The 23,053-nt window shown below is 38.5% G+C and overlaps 1 protein-coding gene across 2 annotated transcripts in view; it reads right to left on the bottom strand.

Moving 5' to 3' along the window:
• The window catches only part of LOC101167140 (serine/threonine-protein kinase DCLK1), a 50,252-nt gene that overhangs the window by 5,498 nt on the left and 21,701 nt on the right, over positions 1-23,053 (bottom strand). For both annotated transcript variants that reach the window (XM_020708784.2, XM_011483309.3), the window contains exons 5-9: positions 19,245-19,352; positions 11,236-11,330; positions 2,844-2,925; positions 1,603-1,775; positions 1,336-1,455 (exon numbers count right to left, since the gene is read on the bottom strand). In XM_020708784.2, coding sequence (XP_020564443.1) covers positions 1,336-1,455; positions 1,603-1,775; positions 2,844-2,925; positions 11,236-11,330; positions 19,245-19,352 — 578 coding nt within the window. The remainder of the gene's footprint in view (positions 1-1,335; positions 1,456-1,602; positions 1,776-2,843; positions 2,926-11,235; positions 11,331-19,244; positions 19,353-23,053) is intronic.

Genomic DNA, 23,053 nt, shown 5'->3' with positions numbered 1-23,053 from the left:
TCTGTTCAGTTATGCTTCAAGAAGCTTGGATTTCTATTTTTTTTATCTTTGTCAATGATGATGCTATTGTTGACTCCAAAATTGGGAGGCATGTGGGGAGGGAAATCATTTTGATAGCTCCGCCCCTAGTCAAATCTCAAGGTAAAACAATATTGTGAATAATTTTTAAAGGGGATTTGGGACAAAAAATTAACGATTTTCTTCCAAATAAAACTGTGTAGTGGTAAGACGAATTAACAATCATTGCAGCTCTACAAAGATTTATAAAAGAACTGTGTTGTGGGTCTGAGAAACATGGTGGCGGTGGTATTATGAGCTGGATGTTTTTTCAGCAATAATGTCTCATTGTTCAGAAAAAATATATCTTTTGACTGCTAACAGCACATTCTGAAGAAACAATATTTATTTTCAAAAATCATAAACATTTTGTAACACTTTCTGTAAACAAAATTCAATTAAAAACAACTAAACTTAGCAGAGAAATGTGGAAAAAAATAATCAGGAAGACAAAATGTTTTGAAACGTTTGAGTTGATTTCTCAAAACACTGAGCAGAAGCATTTTATATTTTGAAATCAAATTTCTTCCAAACCAAGAATAGAAAAAAATTCAATCGGCTGTTTTTTAAATATTTTTGTATCTAAATGAAAGTATTGCTATATACACTATTTTGTTAGATTTAGTTCTTAACTATTTCTATAGAGTTGACCATCTTCTCAGTAGTGAATGATTGTCATTGCCCTATCTATTGCCAAATAAGTGTCTTTCCAAAATGAATCCCAAAATGTCAAATTATTCTCCAGCACATTTTAAAATTATCTATTCAGTGCAGCCATTAAAACAGAAATGTGTTATCTACTAAGTGAAAAAACGGACCTATGCTTCTTTTCTTTCTATCCTGGCAGCAACTCTGTCCACCTCGTTCATCCACAGCTTTCTCTCGATCCTCCTACTTTTGGACACCCTCACTTGTACGCACATTTCTCCCACAGATTGCCTCTCATCTATATTCTGTAGTACTCCACGCCACAGCACGAACAGATGGATCCCATTCCTGGCTCCTAAATTATGCACAAACATTTCTTGACTCAGAAAGCAAGAGAGCGACTGAAGAATGTGAGCAGAGTAGCCCCTGGGGCCACAGACTGATTCTCGCAGTCCCATACTGTGCAACTTCGTCATTTGCTGCACAGTTTGCTTGATGCTCCTCCGACTCTACCACTATTTTTGCACTTCCCAGCTGCACTTAAGCTCAAATAACGGTCACAGCCCATTCGTAATGTAATGTGTCTATCAGGATAGATGGTATGTAACATATTTTCGTGGGAAGACAAACCTTAACGAGTTCCATGACCAGGTAAAGCTCGTTGTAAGTGTCCACCTCTTCTATGAGTAAGACAATGTTTGGATGTTTGACCCGGCGGAGGATCGCCACTTCATTTTGGATCATGTGTTCCTGCAAAGCAAAGATTTGCAAGGAAATTACAGATTAGTTTCACGGACTGAATTATTCAAACATATTTGCTTTTCGAATGAGGCTAAAGAGGAGATGTAGAAGATTTTAAAAAGATAAATTAGATTTAAAACTCCACTTTGAACTCACCTTGCCTCTGCACTTGCCCTTGTTGATGATCTTGAGCGCATACTCCCGTCCAGTGGAGAGCTCAACACATTCCCGTACTACAGCGAAGTTTCCATCCCCTATCATCCGCCCCACCTTGTAGCGGTCTGATATGTAGGATGGCACTGCTGGAACCTCATCTGCTAGAACCTCATCTGCAGTGAAGAACCATCAATCAATTCATTGTTGTTTGTTTTTCATTTGCTGATAGGCATTTACAATGAACATAAACTTGAGATAGATCAATGAGAAAAGGAAAAACGTTATTTAACCAATATAAATATAAAACAGAGCTTCGTTAGAAGAACATTTACTTCTTTTTCTTTTTTTTATCCCACAGCAAACGTGGTGGCAAAGCACCGAGATCTTCAACGATCAATCTGGCAAAATCAAAAATTGTATGTGCAACCAAATGGTGATTCAAAATGCAGTAATATACAAACAAGATTTCTATTATTCATGAACAGATTTGAAACATTTGGCAGCTTTTTTTTTGTTTTGTTTTTTCATTTTAAGCTATGGCTGTAAGGACAACTTCATCAAAGAAATAACAGAAAATTCAGCTTTTCTTTGGAATTAGGATATTTTAAAAACTGTATGATGAAATCCACACAATTTCTTTTTTGTAATATTATTGTTTTTATGAGATATAAAGAGCATACGTTATGATATATTGAATGATTTTGACTTGTCTAAGATTCGATCCTCACATATTTAAAATGGATTACCTATAATGTGAAGAAGTAATTATCAACAATTTTTTTTCAATACAGAAAGTACTGATAGTCATTTTAAAAGTGAATAACAACAGATGAGTTTTGAAAATTAGCTAAATTCTTCCTGTCAAAAGTATTTTACAGATTTCATGGAAGCTGCCGCTTTGAAAAATAGCAGGAAAAGCCCTTTTACTGCCTCTAGTGGAAGGAAAATGCACTACAGGGCAGAAAACTGAAGTAAGTTTTATAAAATGGGTTTTTAAGGAGTTTTGATCATGATAATGAAATAGGGGTCTCAGAAATGTGTGTATCAGATGTGATACAAATGTTAAGATATGATTAAATAAATGATGGAAATTTTAAAAACTTTTCAGAAACCTAAAACAAATTAATTTAAATTCTTTATCTCAGTATGACGGTGTGGGAAACCAGCATGGAAAGAATTTATAAAACAATTAAGGCTGTTAGCAGGATTCAGACAGCAAGACACTTTGGTGTTTTACTCACCTTCAGAAATGAGTTCATCACCATCTTCCACTGTGCTGGGCACTTTAGCAGGTGACAAAGAGCTGGAAGAGTCCTGGGACTCCTGCAAAGAAAGACACAACAAGAAAAAAAAACGGGATTATCATATTTCCTTTTTTTAATCTATACAAGTCTATTTCAATGTGCTGAATCTCTAATTTCCTAACAAGCAGAGCAATTTTTTTTAAAGAGGAAACATAAATATAAACAAGTTACTTAAATTTCAAGTGGATGTTGACTGAGGACCACATCATCCAAAAGATGCTTCGGGCCTACATGCCCTTATTGTAGCTTCCCTTTATTCTTCACTTTAATTTCAATCAAGAACATTAAAACACAGCTCTTTGAAACACTAAGAAGATTGTTTTGCACTGGTTAGAAAGTAAGAAGTCATTGATCTGTTTAAAGACTGTTTATCTGGTCGTCATGGAAGCAGCAAGAATGCAAACCAAGTTCATAGTCTCCTCTCCTTCATAGTTTCCTTCACTGCACCTTTAATATCTTCATTTATAAAACAGTTTTATTTTAAGATGTCTTGATATTTTGTTTGAAAAATAATGGATCCCTATCAGAAGAGTTTAAATAATGATCTGTTCTTTCCAGACCTTAATCTCAAGATCATTGGTTAGATCCTAAAATAAAAACCCCACTGATACAGTTGGGAATTGCAGCCTTTGAAATGACGAAAATGAACGTCATCCTTCTCTCTCCAATGGTTGTAAATTATTAACAAGTTTTCCCAGTAAACGTTGCCTCTATGTGAGACATGCCGACCCAGTCCTTGTGCTCAGCTTTCTTTGGATGTTGAATCCTTTGATTTCAGAGATGAAAAATGTTCAAAAAGAGCTTTGAAGCTGTCAATGAAATCACAATGGCTTCTTTTCTGAGTACGTTTAGAGGCAATGACCGCAAAATAATTTATTCATTTAAAAAAAAAAGATTAATCAAAACAAATACCTTAAAGAAAAACATTGTTTTTGGTCAAATACATTGTGGCAGAAGAAGTTGCTTGGGCCTGAAAAGGTGGATTGCTAGTCTGGAGCATTTTAATTGTGTGTTAATACAACCATAAAAAGTTGCTTCTTAGTGAATTGGTTAAACTTTTATGACCTTTTCCAAAAATGATTGTGTTTTTTTGTTAAACCTTGAAAAATGTTATCCCCAAAACATTCCATGCAACACGAGCTATGCATGTTTACACTGTTCTCGGCAACGCATGTTCACAAAACCACTTTCAATGTGTGTGAAAGCGTGTTAATGTTCAACAATCTGGCGTTCATGCATCACTACGCAAGTTTCCACTTCCATTTTCCGACTCTTCGTACAAAACGCACAGGCATTGAATGATTGTTAAAAGTTAAACCAGGTCGAAGTTTGACCAATCAGGGACTTGGATTTGGTATAAAAGTATGGATGACGCCCAGCTTTTTTATTTTTACAGAAGTGCCGACCGTTTTAAAATTAATCATGGAGAAGTATTTAATAATTGTGGTTTGTGCGCAGCTTAATTATGTGACACCAAATTAGTCATATATTGTAATAGAGCTGTAAAAGAAAAAGCCTGGAGCAAGATTTGTGAGATTTGCACCGCTGTGATATTTTCATCAAGAGTCTTCCAACTCCAGTTGGCGAACATGCACTAGTAAACGGTAAAAAAAAGTCTGGTGTGAAAATAGCGGAAGAGAGGACATCCTAACAGAATCATACCAAGATGGGACACCAGAACTTGCCCCTGAAATCTCTGAAAACCTCCTTTTGACCAATAAGACTTAAGTGGATATTTTTAGTCAACCAAACAAACCTCCACCAAAAGTCCACTGTCAAGCATGACAGTAGGGTGTTGATAGTTTCTGTCTGTTCGGTAACCATAGGACCCAAGCTACTTACAGTTACTTAGATGTCCAATATTAATACCAAGATGATAACATGTCTTTCATTTTTTTAAGCATAATGATCAAAAGAACTGCAGAAATGCTACTCAAGTACCTATAAAACAAAAGGAACACGAAGGTTCAATGAGCTTCAATTTGACTGAAACTCTGTTGTGGTTACAGTGAAAAGGAAGTCTTTTAAGCCATTGAATCACCATATGAGCTTAGCTTTTCTGCCTCAACATGTACCAGTAAGTAAAAAATTACTATGCTAAAATATGTGTTTACTTTAAGTGTTATTTACATCCCTAACAACTGCTATGAACAGAGTGGTTTTATTTTCTGATATGTACAAAGGGTTTACTCATTTCTCAGAAACTAGAGAACTGATTTGTCCTCTATCACTGCCTGAGTGGCTGTCAACACTCTTCCTCATCCGTGCTGCTGCTGCGACCTGAAAACTACTTAGCCGAATGTAGCTGTGAGTCAGACTGAGTCTAGTTTATGTAATGCTGGGTTTTGTCTGGCACTCATCCCAGAAGAGGAGAGCCCACCTGAAACCCATAAAGACAACTGCCGTCATTTATCTCGGAAACCTGCTTCTTCTCTTGCTTTACTTTCTCCTCAGGACTCTGGCATTGTTGTGCCCCGATCACGCAACCCGCCCTGTCTCATTTTGAACTCCTATCTCTCTCTTTTCCTGCCACGCAGGGAAACAAAATGCTGTTGCTATGGAAACAGCCTGCAGAGACGAGAACAGCAGCTTATGAGACTTCCAATGTGGAAACAGGAGCCCATATATGGTCATTTCCTGTCTGTTGGCTGGGGGGGGTTCAGTTCATCCTTCGATGAAAATGTTGTCTCTTTCCTTTATACGACAGATGAAGTGACAGACAGAGTGAAGGGCGATGAAGAGGAGAGAACGCAGGAAAAAAAAGGTGTGGCCTTTGTTAAAAGTGAATAAAGATTTGGTATGAAATGATCAGACCTTCCATCTTTCTCATCATTGCACCACAGATCAGATATTAGATTACTGTTAGCTATATCTCTGCACCCCTATTCTAGCAATGACTCACTTCAGTGAAGAATACACAGATGAACCTTCTGGTTGGAGGCAGGGCACTTTAAAATCTCAATGGGAACACATAGTTCAGAGGGTGTCATGTCTGACCTTAAATGTAAAAAATCTTCACAGAAATAGATATGTTGTAGCACAATAACGCTGGAAAAAGGACGGCTGGCAGCTGGAGTGTGGAATTAAAAATGCAGCACGCATTTACATGATCAAATTCTGTTTTGTCTCCTGGGCTGCTGTCTGAATCTGGTTATGAAAGGAAGACTCTAGGCTTTTCTTCCAGCTGAGTTTCTTCTTACATGCACAGAGCATCCAGCAAAAGAAAGGACACATTGTGTTTGTTTGCTTTAGTGGAGGAATCCATTAAATTAAGCCCTTAAGACCAACATGCATTGTCCCAGCTTGACTGTCTTCATTTTAAAGGAACAAAATATAACTTTCCTCTTTATTTTGTCGTCTAGACTGATAGGGAACATAATCAACTTGACTCTCACTGGTAAAAGATCAAATCTCAGTGGGGGAGTTGTGTCTTGCTGCACTGCCACTTGCGAATAGCGAGGGCTTCAAATCAAGTTTGTCATTGACTGTAGATTCAGGGAATCATGGGATTAAATGCTCATGGGAAAATTGGAAGAAAAACAACAGGATGGGATCTTGGGCAAGGAAAAAAACTAATAAAACAAGTCTAACAGCTACTAGGATTAACATGCTTGCAATATAAATAAAAACTTCAATTAAAAACCCAAAATGAGTATTTATTTCTTGTCAATGTACACAATTGCTTCCTTAAAAAGTAAAGTGTTTTCCAAATGCAGTAAGATGTCTGAGAGGACAGGAGAGATGAATGCACTTCTAAATTTCTAATTGTGCTTTAATAGCTGTTCTATTAAATACAAAAGCTTATTAAAGACCCAAATCATTTTTTGATCTATTTTAAAATTGTTCGGAGTGGGTTTTTAATCATGATTATGTCATTTTTGGGCAAAATTGAACAAAACTGCCTCATTTTCTGAGACATTGTATCTGCAGAATGGCAGTAGTTCATCAGAAATTGGTGTGGAGCAACCCCACCCCCCTTCCCATTATTGAGAGCTCTCTGTTTACACTTTCCACTGCTAACTTACAGCCCCTCACATCCACAACCTAAAATTACCAGTGCCGTACAGTTTTCAGCCAGATACCAGCTCGGATGAGGAAAAACAAAGACGTACATGGATCTAATTGTCTACAGGTGGATGCATCAGAATTGAAAGTGGGAGCAGGGAGCTTGTGGCCCGTCCATTGTATTTTCTATATGATAAATTTGCTCTTTATCAAACATTTTTTTTCTCTGCTCTTGATTTACAACAATATGAAAAATGAAATACTCAGAAATCCAAACTTGAGCTTCATTTCCTAATATATGTCATCATATGTATGTCATACATCATCAGAAAAAAAGCCAAATAGCATGTTAAAAAAACAACAAAAACAAAAGTACAATTTTCATGGGAATGAGTCTTTCATTACAATGAAACATGGAGGATTGAGAGGAAAAATAAAAGACCACAAATGAAAATGAAATGAAAATTAGTTTAATGACATCAACAAATAAACAAAGAAAACACAAACAGAGAGAAATGTGCATGAAAAGGACTGGCAGCCTTGCATTAAAACAAACTCTATGCTGATGATAGAATACTTTTAGTAATAGTCACAGAAACATATTCATTTCCAAAAACTGACTTGACTTGGTCATCAAAATCATCTCAAAATTCTAAAATTGCTGCAGTGCCATTCAAAGCTTTCTCATGCACAGCCACCAGCCTTCATGGCAAATGTGAAAACAAAATGAGACATGTTATCTAACAGAGTCAACACAACATGGAGTAAGAAATATATTTTACAGTCAAAATGAACAAATACAAGCTGTGGTGACAACACACTGACATGGATGAAGGAAACAATGTCAGTTGCACAGTCGGGATGCACGCATTCATCCTCAGTTTAGGCTTTTTCTCTCTCACACACGATAAAGTAATGAATCACCGACTCACAAACAAAACAACAAAAACAAATCAAAGAATGAAAATGAAAATAAAAAACGAGCATGCAATTCAATGGGTTATGGATATGACTTAGAATTGAAAGCAGCAAATGGTTGGTGCAACTTTTTGCTCCCCTCTGTTGTTTCAGAACAAGTCTCCATTTTTTTCTATTACAACTGTCTATTGCTTTAAGACGGAAAACATATATTACCATAATGTGTCTGGAATACTGTGCAGAAATAGAGTAGGACATTGTGAACTCAGCCGTTTTCTTCATGCATCAGTTGTCATTCAAGAAAAAAAGGGTAGGGGGGGTTAACAGGGAGCATGGAGCGTATAAAAATGTTCATCTCCAAGCAAACGCTGAGTCTTCTCATCAAAATGTTTGTAAAATGTTATGGAACGCATCTCTGTGGGAATACAGCATGAAATGAAAAGAAGAAAAAGGCACAATGCCTGTTTGTTCTGCTCGAGTGAAATATGCGCCATCAGTTTAAGCTGCAACGGAGAGTCTGCAAGCATTTATATGTGGAGTCTGGTGAGGTGAACTGTTAAATGCATCAGCCGATGTAGGTCACAGACTGTGTGGCTGCTTATGAAACAGCTGCTATTTAAATTCATTTTGACTACCATTTGATAAATATACATACGCTTTATATTTAAGGAACATAAAAAGGAGCCTATGTCTTTACTATAAGGAAAATAACAATTTTAATCTACAAAATGCTTAAAAGAATTCACAACCAAAAACAGTAATGGCATCATGGTCTTGATGCCTTATACTAAAATATGTTTCACCTAAAAAAATAAATATAAAACATTGAGGATTATGTTCCCGTTTGAAATTAACGTTCTTTTATCGGGAAAGGAGCAAGACGCATAGGCATGTCTGACTGAGAATGGCTTGGAGAGAAACTATCAGGCAAAGTGAAGGAATCGCTGACAGGCTGGATGGAAAAGTACGACGGAAAAAGAGAGAATTACATCGTAATAAGTCTGAAGAATGTGAGGCTGCAGATTGAAGAGGAGAGATAAGAGGCTGAGCCGCTTCCTTGCCTCCTTCCAACCAAGCCGTTGCAGTTTTGACATTATGTGTCAGCGAGTACGAAACCTCCGTAAATCTCTCTTTAACAAATGCGATCCATTCCTCAAAAAAAAAAAAGGAAATATAGGAATATCACTTCCTTACCACAGCTTCAACACTTTTCACAAACTAGCTACAGCAAAAGGATCACAACAGCGATTGCCTGTTTAAAGCAAGTGCCTCAAATGTTTTCTTTGAAAGAGCAAGGAGTTTATAAACGTGTCCACGTGCAAACCCGCTTCCTCACAAACCTGGGATGTATGGTGACCCACTTTTTAATGAATGTGGAAGATCCATTTTTCTTTTTTCAGTTCTCAGTAGCTGCAACCCAAATCTGATCTGTTCCTGCTGGCCTGGCTGACCTTCACATCGAATCAGCACAACAATATCGCTGATGGACTCAAAAGCCGGAGGCCTGCACTCTTCGGCATCCTTTGTGAAATGTAGCACAGGAGGGAGCATCCTAAGCTCTCTGTTGAGCAACGCACACAGCCATGAACAGCCAAGCACATCAATTATTCACAAACCACTCAATTATCAATTTCTTCTATGAGAAGATATTGACTCTGAAAGTCAATGGTCATGAAAGACGGCATCTGTAGCATAAACCACATGGCCCTTGAGAGGAATATGTGGGTTTGCGTTACCTTGAAGTGGATAGTGGAATATGTTTAAATCAGACTTGTTGTGGAATGGCAGAAGGAGAATAGAAATCACACTCCTTAACTGTGTTTTCATAGGTGAGAAGCGCTTTTTGAACTGGTTAGACTCTAAACTCATAAGCTATGTTCACACCGCTCTGGGCAACGGGCGTTCAAGCGACCACTTTAAAGGAAGTGTTTCTGCAAACGCATGTAAATGAATGTATTGGGGTTCCTTTTTTATGTTCACACATAGCCACGCATGCTTCAACAATTAGTGGGGTCTATGTACAAAACACGCGACCTTTGAACCACGCGTTGAAAGTTAACAAGGCTGAAATTTGATCAGTCAGGGACTTGGATTTGGTAGTGACGTATGGATGACGTCCCCTTTAATTCACATTTGAAAATTGATAATGGAGGAGAAATTGATAATTGCGGTTTGTGTCCGGCCAGAATTCTATGACACCATGTCTTTCATATGTCGGAAAAGAGGCATGAAAGAAAAAGCCTGGAGCAAGATTTGCACTGCTTTGACGTTTTGCACCAAGCCTCTTCCAACTGTAGGTGTGCTAGTAAACAGTAGAGAACAAAAAAGAAGAAGCCCCTCCCTGCTTGTCTGGTGTGAACCCATGTTTAGAGCGTTCTTGTATGTGTGTCACATGCCCGGTGTGTCTGCTTTAGTGTTTTCTGCAAGCATATCCACAAATATCAACACAGTTATGTCTTATGTCAATACAGTTTACCGTACCTAAACAACATGCATCTTGCAGGAGCTGGTGCATGCACCTCCTGTGGCTGCATTTCTTATTTTCCTCAAAAAGTAATTATGAATTGAGCACAAGGAAGCAAATTTGCAGAAGGCTGCCGACTGAAGAGATGCTGAGAACATACTGAGCCTGATTAGGATTAAAGCTCACCAACATGGTTCAAGCTGTGGATTAAGAAAAGTTGATCTTGAATGCAAACGTGCATGCAAGATGCAATAACATGTATTATTTGAGAAGATTTGTGATGTGGATTTAAAAATAGGAATCCCTTGAATTGCATGCCCCTGTGGTCATTTTGTGCTACGGCATTAAATGCCTTTCAGTGAACAGTATTTTTGTGAATTGAAACCAATAAGACAGTACTCTACAAAGAACAAAAATAGCTCAAATCATCAACTATACTCATAAAAATAATTCTAAATTGTTTACATCAATGTACAAAATAACAGCGCTTGTAGTCATTCTTGTATTTACACCTAATTTTGAACAAACTGCATGCTCACAGATCAGGAGATCTCTACAGGTCGGCAACAGCAACAATTACTGGGAGCTAACACGTGCAGGTAGAGTTCTCCATGAGAGACAAAAGGCTAAAGGTCAATATATTAGTGTCCTAACATGAGCCCTCCATTCTTGGATTCCCAGAGCTGCACCGGCTGAGGCCAAAGGTGGATGCTCCAGTCTGCTCTGAGATGCTACAGATGTAAGATGGTGCTTCTTCACATTCTAACTCTAAGATGTGGTCGGCCTATGCTCAGTTGCAGCTTTGTCCTTATCCTGAGAACATAGAGGGAATGTGTTACAAGCATGAGTGTCACTAAAAGGCTACTTGCTGATTGTGTGTGAATGTCTGACTACTGAAGTGCCGGCCTGTCTATATTCATTTTTTTTATATTTTGGACTTACCCTGCGTTGGCTGAGGCTCCCTGGGCTGGTCGGAGAGGGGCTGGGAGATTTTCCGGAATGAGGAGTCGACTGCTGACTGGCCGGCATCCCATTCACTGGAGGGAGAAGAGGAGATTAAAAGTAGAGCATGTGTTGGGATAGGAAGGAGCGAAGCGAAGAGTCATATTTCTTTAAATATGTTTTTCAGAACAGTTACATTAAAGGGGCAGCCCACATTTCTGCCCTCAGCATTCCTCCATTCACAGGAACGAGGAGAAGAGGGAGGAGGAGGAAATCTAAAACCATTCTGCTGCATGTTTAGTGGAAACCACTGTTTTTCTTTTGCACGCCTGAAGGTCAACAGTTTTGATTGAAAAATTATTTGCATTTTTTGTTTTTCCGGCAGCAATACAGAAATCCAGCAGCATCATTTCATTAAGCTAGACATTAATCAACCTCTACAACATGTGAACAAGGGTGAGAACCTTAATGGCATCATTAACCTGCAGCAAATCATGAGCCCCGATACCTCAAAACACCAGCTGCTTCTCAGCAAAATGGTACAGTGAAACCTTTATCACCCCAAAACTACCAAAAAAAACAAAATAATGAGGGAAGAGTTCATACCCACTTGACTTATAGGCTTGTGGCATTTTTCAGATCGTCTTTACTCTGCTTACGTGAATGGCAGCATTTGCAGCCTCAAAGATTGATGCATGTAAAGACTGAAAGGTTTTCTGAGCCGATCTGACTTAACACTGGACGATTTTCTGACACTTGCCAGACTTTTTCCTTAATCTTTTGCTTCTCTTTTTTTCAGCTTTAGTTTGTGGGATCAATCTAATCTGAAATCCACCAAGATCAAAGAACTTCCAAGGATAAATTAACAGACATGGACAGATGATGTTTTCTTTTTTTTCTCCTTTTTACCAAGTTGTTCCTGAACGCATCCATTGACAAAATATGTTTAATTAATTAAAAAATTAAAACCATCACTAGTATTAAGCATAAAGCCAGTTTCTTATCGACTCCTCAAACAGATCTGAGAACCCAACAACTGAATCCGCCGTTAGTCAAGGTCATGTATCCGCAAACCGAACATCGCCCGCACATTTGGTCCGGCGTTCACGGCGGAAAAACCCGCAGCCGCCGCCGCGTCAAAGCCTCCTACCTTCCGCTTCCAGCATGACGCACAGTGTTATTCCGACGCGACGCAGGGAGAAAGAGCGGCACCTTTGCAGAGCGCTCCGTCCGGCTGTGGTAGTAAACTGAGATGAATGAGAGACAGAGCAGCGCTGTAGTACACGGAGAGGCGGAGAAACTGCTTGCGCAAACTCTGACGCGCGCGGGGACCAGAGAGATGGAGAGAGCTGGATAACGGGATTTGAAGATGTGCAACATCTAAAGAGACGTTTTTAGCATTAGCTCATATATTCCTACAGCAACAAGGGTTATATTTTCAACAAAAAATAAAAATAAAAATAAAAGGATGTTTGAACTCTGGTACTAATGGGGAAGATAAGGACACATATGGAAAGCCATTTGAGCATTTATTAAAAATAAGAATAGAATAAAAATAATTATTTTGTCTTTTTTATTAAGGCTCAGTTAGGTTTACGTTTGAAGTTCAAACGCTTTAAGGAAATGTGAAGACCATATAAACATCAATCATTTTGCTCACACTGTTTCTCTAAACATAAAGAAAGGGCTAACTATATATTGTAACGATTCATTTTAGCAAAGATTCAATTCTGATCATAATTTGTTGTCGATGATACCATTTGTAGTTTATATTGGTTCATTTTGAACAATCCGTTTCGTTTCACTGGCCTAAAATCAATCCAGGACATCTTTAGCTAAAAATTCAACCAGTGTGACTCAGCGATAAAGTGTAAATTAAATATGTGAACCAACAAACAAGTAAATAGGAATTAAAGGCAAATCAATTTAGTTTGATAAAGTTCCACACACTGTTGTTTTTTTTTCCAAATGAAAATAATCCAAAGGAAAACTTATTAAAACTTAATATCACACTGTTTGGTCACATGTTTTTCCAAAGTTCTAAGTGTTTCCACACATTGGACTGGAATGATGGACTAATCAGTTTATACAGTTATCACGTGGTTGTCCGCTGTGATGCACTTGGTCGTTTCTATGTTATAGTAAAATAAACCTACATTTTATTTTATAATCAATTAATCTGTGTTTGAAATGATTTTATAATAGTATCGGTGGATTTGATTCACAACTTTCCTCAGGCAGATCGATCTGGTCGATTGTACGTAAATTTATTAAGTCAATTTATGGTTACATCCCTAATAAATAGGTGTTAAGCAGTAAGTATGATAATGATTTTTTTTAAATTATTGAAATGAAAAATGTGTGATCATTTTAGAAAAAAAATTGGTAAACTTTAAAAAGAAAATCACTCAAACGCTCATAGGATTTGACCTTTAAATGACCTTCCAGGTCATTAAAGCTAAATAAGATTGAGTTTAAAGATATATAAGATCTTTTGAGTAGCATGTTTGTTGTTACAAAGGTGAACAAAAAGTGAGCTGAAGGTTTTTAAGTCTGCCTGAGTCAAATGAGTTTTTCAGAACATTCAAAAGAATTTGTGAGCTTCTAAAAGGGCCTTTGATCTTTCAAGTTAAAGCTAAAAAAAAACAGATGACCATATATCCCACATGGGTAGGTTCAAGGAGGCAGACTTAAACTTCTGTAAGTGCTAGAATATGTTTGCTTTTGCTTTTTCATTTTCCACAATGTATCTCAAATTGAATTTTCATCGCCTAAAAAACATTTTACAAAAGTAAAAGTTAAACTGTGAGTCAGTTCAATCTTTGAATGCCAAAGTAGTAAATAGAACTGTCAGCTCTCAGATTTTTACGTTAAAGACACAAATTTTAATCAAAACTTTATAGCTATGAATATTTAACAGTGAGTGTATAAGAGAACTGCACTGAGTGACTCCTCTCTCTCTCATGTTCCAAACAGGAAGTACCCGCTGGCTCCAAAATCCCATAGGCTCATTCTATTTGTCTAAATACCGTTCCACTGAAATCATATAAACTGAGATAACATGTCAATTTAGAATTAAGATATCTCTTATAAAAAAACATACTAATTGGATCTTTAAAATATGCAGATTTTATATCATTTTGACAGATGAATGTTCAAATAAATGGCATATAAGCTAAATTGAAAGATTACAAAATATGGCACAAGTTTTGATCAGACTTTTTATATTTATTGTTTTCCAGAAATGTGGGCATTCTTACAGGTTTATAAAGCAAAAAAAGCAATGAAAGCTGCAAATATCACATGTTCACAGGCAAAAAAAAAAAGGCTTCAGCAGAAGCCAGTGGTTCCTCTGGAGACGTAAATGGATCTGCTTTATAGGATCAACTGCCCACCTCTCTTCATTATGCAGTGTCCCCAATCGTGAAAAGTTGTTAATGGAAAGGTGAGACCCAGAAGTGTCAGAGTGATACTTGCAGACACCACTTAATTTTTGCTGACATTAGGCATCAGCTGAGAGACAGATGGAGAGAGAAACTACAAGTGCAAATTGTTCTTCTCACATTATTTTGGGTGTGTGTGTGTGTGCATATGTGCTCTGCAGGAGCCATGACATCATTTCACGATGAAGTATGAGTGATGACACCATCCGGACGAAAACCTTTCAACACATAACTGCATGTGATGGAATTCTTTTTCACAATGAGACAAAGAATAGGAATCTATTTTAAATGTATATTTTACACGTTTCGGTATTGCCACGGTCCATGTTAGTTTCAAATATAACACATTTGTAAAAAAAAAGATAGATTTTGAAAATAATTTTTCTTCACATGTAAAATAAAGTGTGGCATTTCTTCACATGTCAGTGAGACTACATGTACGCATGAACAAATTAATAGGAAAGTAACACATAAAGAAGGCAATGTGTCTGACTGACAGGACATTTTCTCACTGTAACTTTTGCATCCTTTGTAAATGAGTTGCAAATTTAAAGGCATCTTTTAATTTCCAGCATGTATTTGTAGTGCAAGTCTTATAAACTAAACTATACACTTCTAAAAAGCTTATGACGGCAGCATCAAATTCTGTGTGTGTGCGTGTCTTGAAACTATTGAAAAAAAATTACAGTTATTACTTTTTTAAATAAAAAATGAAGCCTCAATGCTGTTATCTGATTAAATAGTTCCTAACTTGAAATGTTTTGTTTTAATGTTTTATGGTAAAATGGCGTATACTTATATAGCGCTTTTTACCCTCTTTCGAAGGCCCAAAGCGCTTTACAGTCACAGTCCCATTCACCCAGGCACACACACATTTACACACTGATGGCGGCTCCGCTGCCGAACACTGGTGCCAACCTACCACCAGAGGCAAGGTGGGCTTCAGTGTCTTGCCCAAGGACACTTCGACACATGGGCGTGCAAGGCGGGAATCGAACCTACAATTTTACGATCATGGGTCAACCGCCCTACCACTGCACCACAAGCCCCCACAAAAGATTCTTGGACATTTCATTGTGTCTTGCACACTTGAATGATAGTAAATGTGTTGCTGCAAGGGATTTGAATCCTGATATTGACGGACGGGTGAAGTTTCAGGAGAGAAAGAGAGCTTTACTCCAAATTCTAATGTTCACAAATGTTTGCAAGAGTAATTTATTTTAATTTTTCATTCTAGTGCACATTTACATTTTAGGTAAGTGTTTCATTTTTTCCGTAGCCCCTCTTGAGTTTATTATTGGGATTGCTTCAGTGTCAGATGTAAAATTTTCAGTCTGTATAAATTGAATAAACCAATTTTTTCAAAGTGAAATGCATTTTATTTGAGATCCATTGGCCTCTGTGAATGAATGTGTCATAATAAGTGATTAGGCTATCAAAAAAAAAAGACAAAGCTGTCTTTTGCTTTTATGTTACTGGTCCGGCCCACTTGGGATCATACGGGTTGAATGTGGCCCCCGAACCAAAGTCTGTTTGACACCCCTGTTTTAGAACATCAAAAAATTGGCAGATAATTTGAAATTTTACTTCATTTGCTAACTTTTTTCTTTTTTATACGCATAATAAATTCACACTGAATCCATTTTGTATTACATGTTGTAAAACACAGAAAGAAAAATGGATGTTTCCAATTAAGTAACTTCCCCTATGTCCAGCTTTCTGAGCACAAAGAGACCTCAGCTGCTCGGCAACGTCCAGGTCTCAGCTGCAGACTTACACAATGGGGGCCAGGCACATGCATAAACAGACACCGGGGCTGTTTGAAAGAACACGTGTTGTGCAGCAAGCACACACCCCATCTGCCTTTGAAGAGAACTCACCTCAGCTACGCATCTTTGTTCCAGGTTATTAGATTCTAATATTTTAGGGGGTGCGCTGGCTGAAGCCAAAACCAATTTGTAACTTTAAGGCAGTTTGTCGCTCTAGACTTTAGTCTCAATTTCACATCCGAATAATCTTTAGACTTCATGATTTTGCTCTAAAATTGATGTATGAAGACAGAATTAACATAATTTTAATTATGAGTTTACAGCAGGGGATTGCTTTGGATATGGGCCATGCCCACATTTTCTCCCTACTCCCCAACTCCTAAAAGACTATATAGTGTGGGACCATCTATGGTACCTAGGATTTTAATGCAATTTGGACAGATGCTCACAACTTTTCTTTCTTCTTTTTTTAATGGCAAATATGACACTAGCCTTTTGCTGAAGTAACAACCCTTGAAGGTTTTACAACGTTTCATGAATCCACTGTGTTCCGATGATGAAAACTTGGTATAGATTGACTTAGATTTTATTTCAAAATCCCAAATCGTTCAAGCGCGATGCATTGTGGTCTATATTTGTCAATCTAGTGAGCATCAATGCCCACTTCTTTTTTCGCAGAACCTTCTGCGAAAAATGACAAATACCCTAGCTCTTTTCGTTACAAAGGTTAGTTTTTGCACGGCACCTTCTGCACGTCACCACACTTCTTTTAGTGGGTTTACAATCAGTGCCTTCCCACTATTACGTCGTGAAAACTATCTTACAAAAATAGCACAAAATATTTGAGGAAATAAAAATCGGATAAAACAATGCAAAGACACACAAAAACGAAACATTACAAAGCACCTCATTTCCACATGTCAAGAAAAGACTGTATTTGAATCCAAGGTATTGCACTTCAACTCTTTCTTCCAACTTGAAATCTTATTTGCTGCAAACCTTGTGAGCAAGCGATGTGCTTACCTGCGGCCAATAGAAAAAGATAACATTCCTGCGTGATTAATCCTATTTGGCTGAACATATTGCAACCAAAATTTACAGTGTGTTCCCTGGAAATACAAATAAATACACACACATATATATATATATATATATATATATGACAAAAACTATTGGTTTTCCCTATGAATCTGCAAACTGGTCATCCTTCCATCAGCATTTACTGCATATTCAAAACTGCCCTTTCCCTCTAACTTATCAGAAACTATTAAGAAAATCAGGAGAAATTACAGAATGTTTATATCTGTATGAGTAGTGATGAGACTGACGTTCTCCCAGAATAAGCCCAGCAGCAGAGCAGCCCGCTTTAGCAGCTGCCAGCAACAGCTCTCACTCTGGTACAAATCGTTCTGTGTGGAAGGAGACACGCTGTGCTTTTGAAGATTAAGAAAAAAAGGACAGATAACCCTAAACAAGAGAGGGGTCACACATCACTTATTCAGCTGCTGCATTTTGTTGAGCACTTAAAAAATGAACAAACACAAACACTGTGTTCGGCAGCACAGGCAGGAGACAAAAACATTTCAGGGAAGTGAAATGGCAGGACGGTGTGACTCAGGGTTGCAGCGGGGACTGAGCATCAGTCAGCTCCTCTCCCCCTTGTGCAGAACGTTGAACAGGAAACCGCTGCCATATTTGGTTGGTACACAGGCTATTGTGTCTCTGGCTACATGCTCTTACCAACCGGTGTTTCCATGGAAACCAAGAGGAGTCAGTCTAGCCTACACTTTGACTCTTGTTTCTCTGGCTCACACACACATAAAGACTCCTTCATTTCCAGGCACAGTGCTTTCGGTGGGCTCAGATACAGCATAACCTTTTCCCCAAAGCTCTGAAGCATCCTGAACCTTCTCGTCTCTCCTCAGCAGCATCTCATCTGAACTTTTCCTAACTTTGCCCTCCAGATCTTATCACTAAAAAATGTTTTGTTTCACTCTGCAGTTAAAAAAAAACTGTAAGCGTGGATACTCATGTCCTCCAACAGAAAGATCAAGTTATTCTTTCTAGTGGATGTCCTGTGTGTTGCATCAGACATTGAATCATCTCTGACCCAGGAGCTTCCTGTACGGTCAAATAACTGAAGCACCAAAGCAAAAAAATGAAAAGTTGTTGCATAAGTGCTCTTTTGCATGCAGACACCCAATCAGGAAATGGATATATTAAAAAGTGTGCAGCAAGTGACAAGTGACAAGTGGCAATGGACCATTCTGAATGTTAAGCACACTTCACTGTTGGTACACTGGTAACACTTGCTTCTTGGAATGAATACCTGTTTTGCGCAAGTGTTTGTGGTGTGCTATCAAACCCAGAATGCCTCCTCTTGTAATTTTTCATGGCATACCAGGTGATGAGCTGCAGGACTGAGCCACTAGCTCTTTTTCTTAACCTCTCCCCCTTTTTTATCACAACTCTCATTCCGTTTCCCTTCCGTCCTTCTCATTTGAATTCCTGCTCTGCATGCAAGACGACTCGCATTTGCACAAATTTGCGCTGCCAGACACTCGGCAGGAGTCGGGTCTCATTGTAGCGTTTATTTGCCCTTTACAACAAAAGTTGATGGAAATAATGAGGCCAAAAATCCTAAACGATCACACGGAGGAGCGTTAGTGCTCACTTTAACAAGCACACTTTTTTATGCAAAAGAACAAACATGAAAGGAAACACACTCATTTTGAATTGGATATAAAAATAAAACAGAAAAAGGAGGACAAGAAGAAAAGCTTGTCAACTTCCTTACCTGCTGCTGGGGACTTGCTGCGACGTGATTGGATGCTGGTCCTCGGGGAGAAGCGGTTCAGAGAGCCCGACATCTTCCCGCAGGTACCTGACTTCATCATACGGCACTCTGCGAGCAGACAAATACAGCTTTTCACAGACGGTTTGGATGGAATCATATAAACTTTCTAACTTCCCTTTTATTCTTCCAATAACTTCCAATTTTCTTTTAACTCATTAACTTAACCTCTCAGCTGGTTTAAATAGTCCATTACAGGAATGTAAACTAGTTCAATACAAATTAAAGTAACTCTGTAGCCAAAATGCTCAACAAAGGGCAGTTAAGCTATTAAATTAGATAAATTAATTTAATTAGTTATTCAATTTGTCACCTATTAGTCAGTTTTGTTGTTAAAAAATGTGTTTCGGTTTAAGGTAAGTTATGAAGAAAAAATAAAGCCCCAAAATGCAAAGAGCTTGCTTTCTAAAAGTTATTTTGGTAATTCGAGACTGACAGCTATGACTCATGAAGGTCTGAGGCAGAGACACAATCCAGATAAATGAGCCATAAAATAGTATGCGTGCACCCCACCCCTGCCTTCTCCATTCCCCCAAACTTTCCTCTTCTCTTTGTAATTAACTCAGGCCCATTAGAACTCATTAAATGTTGAGGCCTGTGGGACTGGGAGAAGGCTCCGGCTCTTGAGCCCAGTGATTACTGTAAAACGCAGAGAGGTAACATGATGGCAGTCTGCCAAGGATTAGAAGAAAGCCCCCGTCGAGCCACACAACATTATTGGCTTCATCAATCATCCTAATGTGATAGTAATCAGTCATTTTCCTGATGCTATTTTGACATAAAATCAAGAAGAGAGTTTAAGCCAAGAGTTGCTTATAACAAATTATATTAATATCTATTTGCACTGAATAAAGAACAAATAATAATAAAGAATATGGGATAGCTTTTTGTGACTCTGAATTGGGTATTAAATAAATTACTCTGAAAAAAACAAGAAATGTAAAAAATATTCAGATACGTTATGGATTTGGACACATGTTCAATGAAAGTGGTTCAAATCTACTGTTAAAAAGCTTTTATATACTTAAATGTATAATTTTCAATATACTATAAAGAAATAATGTTATTTTATTTCTCTTAATTGGATTTGTATAACAGCAAAATCAAACATTTATTAATATTTTTATTTAAAAATATGCTATTTTGAAAAAGGTATTAATTAAAAAATAAGAAAGGATTGGATTTTTCTACACTTTGTAAAAATAGTTTCATCCTGGAGTCAAAAGCACAATAAAATTAAGAAGATAAGTTTGAAAAGGCTTTCATATCCTCCTGAGAACCGAGGAAAAAAGTGTCTTCCAATTTCTGTTTTTGTGTGATTTCCTATCTATTTGAGCCTAAAAAAAACACCTTACAATTTTAATTTAAAAAAAAATATGTTTTATTGTAATTTCCCAACATGTCCACTGTAGAGAACAATAGGACGATATTTCTGTGAAAGTAGAACTCAATTAGGAAAATCTGAATAAAGGAGCAGATTAAATCTTTAGAGTGATATTCACCCAAAAAACATTAAATTTTGTTCAAAAACAATAAAATTCTATAACTCTTTTGTTACTTGTTGGACCATCTGCTACAGAGGAAGATTATTGGCTCAGCTCTCTCCTCACCACAACGGACCGGAACAGCAACCACATAACTACGGACACTGCTCCGATCTCACGCTCCTGTCTTCCCCCACTCATGGACAAGACCCCAAGATATTTAAACTTGTCCACCTGGGGCAGGGACACTCTACCCACCGAGAGATGGTAAACTACCTTTCTTTGGTCAAGAACCATGGCCTCATCCCAGCCACCTTACACTCTGCCACAAACCACCCCAATGCATGCTGGAGGTCCCGGCTTAACCCTTGTGCTATCCTAGGCACTTTAACATTGGGAGTTGGGTCATCTAGACCCACTAGACCAGGGGTCGGGAACCTTTTTGGCCAAGAGAGCCATAAATGCCACATATTTTGAAATGTAATTTCGAAAGAGCCATACATTAATGTAGTGTCCCTTCCCCACACTGAGGCACGGAGACTTAACCTCTTTTAAAGTTCTTTATTCCGATTACTGCAGACCGCAACAAACGCCCTTCAATTAATTCAGCAACTTCTGAATCTCTCCAGCGAGACGAGAGCGCTTCTCCCAACTTTATATTCACCTGCTCCCGCTGCAGCCCTCCCATTTCCCTTATTCGGCCCATAGCTGAACCCCATTGGTCCAAACTACCTAACAACAGGCTGAGCGACAGAACTGAGGGCCAATCAGATCTCTGCTTGACGCGTTCAATGAACTCCAGAACTTTTAACGCGGCCCAACAGCCAAGTCCAACTCAGTCCGCGACAATTTGTTTAAAACTAAATATACAAATGAATGTGTGCATTTGATTTAATTTCAAAATTTTTAAAGTACAATAAGTCTGTGGATTCTTTTTAATAACATTGTTATTCTGTTGCTAATAAATGATGAGTATTTCTCGTGGTAGTTTTGCTGATGGTCTAGTCTGGTTGATACGTGGTGAGTTTCTGCTTCATGCAGGCGTTGAGACTTTAAACGTCATCGTAGGTCTGAATGTTCTGTAGATGTGACAAAGACTGCTCACATGCAGACGGGGAGCCAAACACACACTCACACACTGCAGTGAGTGACGGGAAGCGGGTTTTACGTTTTTACAATCCCTGCGCGATTCACCTGCTGCCTGTCCCCACAACCCCCCCACCCCCGCCCTCTGCTTTCTCCCTCACACATCCCGTCCCCGCATCTGCGCGCTCTTTCTCAGAGACGGGAGCGCGCAGTTTTAGGCACGTCAATTCACAGGTTTCCAGCTGGTACAAACTCTGTGAAATAATAGATAATAGTAACTGATAGCGCTGGCGCAGATTTCTCTCTCTAAGCACTGCTACTACTGCGCGCCTCTGACATCGCATCGCGCCCGAGAAGGACTGGTCTAATGAAAAAAAAAAAAAACTATAATAAAAGATTTGTCTGCGAGCCACATGTGACCATCAAAAGAGCCATATATGGCTCGCGAGCCATAGGTTCCCGACCCCTGCACTAGACAGTGCGCTGAAACTTTTTTCTTCAATGATTTGTGATCTTCACTGGTGTCCATGGATCACATGAAATCTTTCCACCTTTATCCACCTTTGTCATGGTAGGGAGAACACGTCAATGTAAGGGTGGGGTCATCTAAGACAGCACAAGGGTTAATGAAGCCAACAGGGCTACATCATCTGCATAGAGCAGAGATGAAATCCTGTGGTCCCCAAACCAGACCCCCAACGGCACCTGCCTGTGCCCTAGAAATTCTGTCCATAAAAACTATGAACAGAACCGGTGATAAAGAGCATTCCTGCCAGAGTCCAACATGCACCGGGAACAGGTTTGACTTACTGCTGGCTATGCAAACCAAACTCTTGCTCTGGTCATGCAGAGACCGGACAGCCCTCAGTAAGGCTCCCCGGACCCCATACTCCCATAGCACCCTCCACAGCATCCTCTACAAGATTCTGTTTTGTGCATTTTAGGAATATTCAATTTTTTGCAATTGCACCCTTTTTGCACTTTAAGTATGGGTTTCTGCTACAGCAAAGATGGTATTGAAAGACTCAAACATTTTTCACAGAACACAAAACATGTGTCATTGCTGCTTCTCCCATTTAGACTGCTGAAAGTTTAGTGTCTGAATAGATGAATGTAACTGCTTTAATGGGCTAATGAGGCTGTAAATATGTCTGAAGAAGACCTTATGGTCGTGGGGTGTCA

The sequence above is a fragment of the Oryzias latipes genome, chromosome 14, assembly GCF_002234675.1.
Source record: "Oryzias latipes chromosome 14, ASM223467v1".
Lineage (NCBI taxonomy): Eukaryota > Metazoa > Chordata > Actinopteri > Beloniformes > Adrianichthyidae > Oryzias > Oryzias latipes.
This window is presented reverse-complemented; position numbering and strand designations above follow the sequence as displayed.